This window comes from Sinocyclocheilus anshuiensis, unplaced genomic scaffold (genome assembly GCF_001515605.1).
Source record: "Sinocyclocheilus anshuiensis isolate Anshui unplaced genomic scaffold, SAMN03320099.WGS_v1.1 scaffold1019, whole genome shotgun sequence".
Taxonomy (NCBI): Eukaryota; Metazoa; Chordata; class Actinopteri; order Cypriniformes; family Cyprinidae; genus Sinocyclocheilus; species Sinocyclocheilus anshuiensis.
The window spans coordinates 30511-36848 of NW_015546058.1; the positions used below are offsets into that span (position 1 = coordinate 30511).

A 6338-nucleotide genomic window follows, 5' to 3' on the forward strand; every position below is an offset into this window, starting at 1 on the left:
CATTTTGGAGAGTATCATGACGCATGCGCGTGCTTTTCCTGCACGTAAACAGTGCATGCGAATGATGCTGCTGACAAAGAACAAGCATGCACTGAGCCTTGTTTACATTCAGAGCAAAGCATGCACATGCGTTGTGATACTCTTCAAAATACCGCCAGGGTGACGCGGAGGAGAAGAATTGTTGAATAAAGTTGTTATTTTTTTGTTTTCTTTGCACACAAAAAGCACCACTGACTTGTCCAGGAGCTCAATGTTGCCCTGATCTAGGTCGGGCAGGAGATCCCCCAGGACACCATCCACCATCTGGATCGATAATCTGGCACACTGGGCCAACACAATTTTTCACAAATTATGCAGGGACAGCCACCCATTGGTTTGTCTTCAGTATTGACAGCGTAAACGCAATCACAATGCTGCATAGACAGAGCGATGACGTATCTTGCTCCGCCTATATAAACATAATATTCACCCCTGGAAATATGTGGAAATATTAGGAAGTCTGTAAACAGGACATTAACAGAGATGGGATGCAAAGTGGAGATAATAGATGTGCTAGCAGAGTGATGGGATGCAAAGAGGAGAAGCTTCTTTGTGCTAGCAAAGAAAATACTGTAGCAAAGTTCTCTACTTGCAATGATTCTAAATACTGAATTGGGGATGGGGGTTCATATGAATCTCTAATGTCTTCAGAAAACTTGGTGTCTTTTTCTTTTCATCTTACCTCTGTGTAATACAGTAGTGGCACCTGACCATAAATTTAGATGGAGCAGATTCTGGGTTACTACCTTTAGCTGTAATTTAATTAATATACAATTATTATTAACTGCTTGTAAGTTTTACATTCAAATCATTGAAAAAAAAAAACATCGAAAACTTTCAAGTGTTGTGATGGTTGTTACTACAGAAGACGACTACAACATTATACTGGTCCAAAAATAGAGTAGAGAAAGAGGTACTGGTTAGCTAATGGTTACCATACTGTACAGTATATATCAGGACAATTATTCAAACAGAGATATCATCCCCAAAGCCAAGCCAATCATTGTTGATTCACCGGCCCTGGTCCATGAGAATTATAATACCATTAATGTATAATTTTGAATATTGAATTATAATTGTGGAATTATGTTCCACCAAACAATAATTATGATTATTTGGATTTCTTGTGCCCCTGCGTAATTCAGTCAGAAGTGGTTACTGCAATTACTGTAATGTAGTATTTATGGTGTTTGAATGTTTAACAACGATGTTATGGAGGAATTCGTACGGTGGCTGAAAGAGCTCAACATGCTGCAACTTAAGAAAACACATGCAAATAGAAAAAGCACCAGCAAATGAAGAAAACACCTTCATCATCAGTTTGACAGCACATGTGCTGCAAATACTCGCAACACAACCAAATACGAAAATGCGCTGCAAAAACAGAAATGCGTGAAAATATGCACAGACCACAACGAAGCCCTTACAAGAATTAACCATGGTTTTACTACAAATAAAACATAAAACCATTGTTACTACAGTTAAATCATGGTAACCACAAATGAACTGTGGTTTTGCTACACTCACTTACCATAGTTTAACCATGATATTTGTAGTAAAACAGTGGTCATACATTTTGGTAGATATGCCAAAAAAAAACAAAAAAAACATGGTTACTTCACTTTTATGAAAATTGTTAATGTTCGTAATGGAAACGTTTCAAGGGGACACCAACAATGCTTGTGAAAATTAAGCATGGTTTTATTATAGTAAAAGTGTAGTAACCATGCTTTTTTTTTTTTTGGCATATTGATTACCATTTGCATAACCAAAGTTGTACAAATACCATGGTTAAACTATGGTTAAGCATGTCTCAGCCATGTTCGCCACTTGCTGCAGTTCGCTATACATTTCCGATGTGGTCTGTGCATATGTGCACTGTGTTTCTGTATTTGGTTGTGTTGTGAGTATTTGCAGCATGTTTCTGTATTTGGTTGTGTTGCAAGTATTTGCAGCATGATTCAGTATTTTTTCGCATTATGAGTATTTGCAGCGTGTGTGTTGTCAAACTGATGATGTTTTCTTAATTTGCAGGTGTTTTTTTCTATTTGCATGTTTTTTTTTTCATTTGCAGCGCGTTGAGCTCTCTTGGCCACCGTGAAGAAAGCTATGTCAATTATTAGAAAAACATAAAACAAATAAAAGAGAAGTATTAATGGACTATTTAAATGAGCACATTAAAACTAAAGGACTTATACTTTAACTTCATCCCCCACCACCTACTATATTAAAGGAGAAAAAACATATTCACAAGCTGACTGCTGAAATGATTCAGAGTGATTTTCACACATTGTTAAAGCAGATTGATTGGTCCAGAAGGTTTATGAAAGGTAACATAAAAAGAAGCAGGGCAGACTCATATCTGCCTATATGGCTCTACATTACAGCACACTGCATTTCCATTTTTCATCACGGATTTACACTGGAAAAATGTGGGTCACTGTTGAGCTCGGGAGGGCAGTGGCACGCTCTGCTCCACTTAGTATGCTAATTACATAGCAAATCTGTCTACTGAACTCATGCATTAAACATTAATATACCCAGTTCACTTAACTGGAGCACTGCCCCAACTGCCTATACAGACGGGCCGTGGCTGGTTTAATACCTAATAAAGTAGCATTTATAAACACATGTTGGGGGTTGGTTGAGTTATTACGGATTTAGAATGATAAAATAGGGATGTCCTGGAAAAATGTTGGGAACCTGCTATAGAGGACAGGAAGGGTGTCAAACCTACATTGAAAACAATATAACAGTGCAACTTTGGATGGATATAGTAAAAACTGAACAAAACAAAAATACATTGAGCGTTTAAGAAATATTTACTACTACAGTATGTCAGGCAAATTCATATATCAATATTGTCAGTTAGGCTATTGTCATTTTCTCATGTCTCCATATCAAAGTGCTTTATAGTTCCTCAGAAGAGACAAGAATATGGATAAAAACAAACAAACAAAACATCTAAAAACTTCCAAGTGAACAATCTGATGGTTGTTACTACAGCATATCATATTATACTGATCATTGTACTGATCCAAAAAGTGAGGGGAGGAAGGAAATGTAAACGTACATTAACAGTACCCTACACTACAGCTGACGATTACCATACATCAGGGGAATTATATAAACAGAGATGTCATCCCCACAGCCAAGTCGATCATTGCTGATTCGCCAGCCCTGGTCCCTGAGAACTCCTCTGGCACGCATTACCAGGTCTTGGGCTGCCATTGTGTACCTGTGAAGGAAACACACAGTTAAATGCTATGCTATGCTATTTGCATTAATTCAATATCAATAGACACTGAGGAGGACATGTAGTATCTGATATTCTTGATGCTGCTCTGCTGCACTGTATGTTGTAAAATGTTACAAAAATGTTATATTTTTAGACCCGTCAGCAGTCTAACAGTGTGAATTCCAGTGTGATGCTTCAGTTTTAATGGAGAAAGAGTGCAAGGTAAGATATATGCTAATTGTTTTACGATACAAATTGTAAATGACCAGTGCCACAAACTACTCAACTTTTTGCCATTTTGATTTTGAACTGAAAATATGTAATTTACATGAATCTGATTCATTTAATTCATTTGAATGTGCCGAGACAGCTGGTTTCAACTTATTATTAAGAGTGAATGAGTGCATATTTTAAAATAAAAATATTTTTTGAAATTGGTTCAAATGTATGGCAATGAATTCTATTTCTTTTACTTCTTTTCTTTACTCTCTAAAATCCCTTTTAAATCCTAGGTCTCAGTCAATTTGTGATCCTTTCGTCAAATTTCATGCGGCCCCCTAAATTGTGAGGCCCTGTGTGATCACACTTCGCACAGCCCTTGCGACAGCTCTGTATATAAACATAAAAACCTGTGAAGGTCATCAGGATCACAGTTGACCAGGAATGAGGTGACAGTCTCTGCTACTTCCTCATTGGAAAGGACATCCCACAGGCCATCAGTTCCCATCACCAACACATCATCTGCTCCATGCTCATATTGTGTCAATTTATACACTTTCACCTGCAGAGAAAGTATAGCTCAATACAGTAAAGTTTCAGGCTGGTGATGTAAAAAACACAAAACGAGAGATCCAGATAGTGAGTTTGGCATGCCAAATCCAGTAAGCCTGTAGTCTGGTTCTCCAGGGAATGGGGCATCCTGCTTGAGACAGAGGAATTGGACAGTGGGTAGATCCATCAGTGAAGGAGAAGAAACAAAAAAGGAAAAAACTAATGATGACTACAAACACAGGCAAAAAAGGAACAGGGAAAACCAAAATGCAAAGAAACTAAACAGACCAAGACCATGACAAGTACCTGTTTTTAAAATTATTTTCAAAACATTTAAGGCACCCTCTATAATGCATGAAACTGGGCTATTCAATACAGGTCAACTCTGACAATAGTATGGCACAACAGTCATGTACATGCTTATAGTTAACACCGACATAAACATGTGACTGGGTTTTTTGGTAAGGTGGGCTTTAGACAGAGAGAGCTAGAAACAGAGAGAATCACATTTGTTGTATTGTAGTTTACATGACTATAAAATTGTTGTTATAATATCAGAGGCAGATATGTTATGCTGAAAGAGTCAAATAACACCTATGCATCAACTTAACTTACTGATTATTACTTTTCAATGGTTCTGAATTCTTTATCTGCCAGACAACATTATAAATACAATATAACTATATCTAAATCCAGAGAATCGCTTAAACCATCATCATATCACAATATAAATGAGCAACATCACACTTGTAGCCTGTGATGGCCTGCCATATAGGGCAATATTGCAAGGCTACAAGTGTGAATCGATTAAAAAAAGCTTATTGTATTGTAGAGCAGAGAATTATGAGAGAGCGATCGACTGAGCGATTGTGATCTCATACACCATTAATTTTTCAGCTCAATCTCATATTAGTTTGAATCAAAACATTAGTTTGAATGTCCACTAAGAAAGTCCACTATCTTTGACGTAGTATCCTTTCAACTGTTGAGGGGTTTTCTGATGATTTGTTACATTGTCAATGCATCTGTTGGTTGCGTCTTACAAGTTGTTTTTGAAAGTAAAAATAATGTCTTTGTTTTTCAACCTTGTTTCAGTCTCTATTAATATAAAAGTCTCCTACTGACTCATTAAGATCTCATTAAGTCTCTTGTGACCATCTAATGATGTAAGACACAGACCATTTCTCAACACCAAATAATATTATTAAATACTACAATTATTAATATAAAGTTTTATTTATTAAACAATAATATTTATTATACTACATGCAGTGAATTGCTTGAATGGCGAACATAGTTCCAGACAGACCTTGACCGCATCCAGACAGATCTTGACCGCATTATGTCCATTATGTCCATATCACTTTGCCAAATGATTTCAGTTATTTCAAAGGTCCTTACAGCTTACACCAGCAAAAGAACCAAACCCCACAACGACACTGACCAAGCAAATAAATACAGTAAACAATAGGATAAAAACGACAGATTATTTCCATCTTTTTTCAACAAAATTACGTTTTATTATGTACGGAAAACACATACTCTATTTCTTCCACTCTCTCTGCCTAACAGATGTACACACAAACAGTTTGCACACACAGAAACATACGCACTAATGTTGTTAGCGCTACTCTCACAATTTTATCAGTTTTCGTGCAAAACTTGATCTCATTTGACCTTAATGTTTGCCGTTACTGATACTAATGTATATGTATTCTGAAGAATTCTGTGACGTTTTCAGGCCGGAGCGGAAAATCTTTATGTAGCAAATTAGCTCAAAAGGGAAATATTTATAATTAATTATAACTGGTTATAATTAATAATAAATATTTAGATGAGATCTTAGAATTAACAATAGCAGAATCAATATTATAATTATTTGATCTGTCCGTCCACCGAGCAGACAATATAATCATTTATCAATTCAAGGAAAGATTATTTTCCTGGCCAAGGAACAATAAATAGCTTTTCCTACTTTTATGCAGTACTAGCAGTAATTTAGCATGTAGCAACATTCAACATTCAACATTCAGGTTCAAGGCTCAAAGGTTCAACATTCAGTGACCCCGAATTGTGAGCAGCACACAGAGGCAATCAATTGTGAATATAAGGGATTTAATAAATGAAACTACAGCTAACATACAACAAGACTAAGCAAAACACATATACAGAATGAAGAAAAGTAAGGAAGAGAGAGAGAAGAGCAAAAGAATGGCAGTATTTCACATCAACCACAACCTAATGAGAATCATCAAAGAATCAAAAATCACCTTAAAAGGGGCTCAAACTT

At 36.3% G+C, this 6338-nt stretch overlaps 1 protein-coding gene across 1 annotated transcript in view; it reads right to left on the reverse strand.

Annotated features, from left to right (window-relative positions):
- Positions 1-2063: 2063 nt before the first annotated feature.
- Positions 2064-6338, reverse strand: part of LOC107699368 (protein phosphatase 1H-like) — an 82271-nt gene continuing 77996 nt past the window's right edge. The window contains exons 11-12 of the mRNA XM_016500604.1: positions 3907-4058; positions 2064-3277 (exon numbers count right to left, since the gene is read on the reverse strand). Of these exons, the coding sequence (XP_016356090.1) occupies positions 3130-3277; positions 3907-4058 (300 nt within the window). The 3' untranslated portion in view covers positions 2064-3129. The remainder of the gene's footprint in view (positions 3278-3906; positions 4059-6338) is intronic.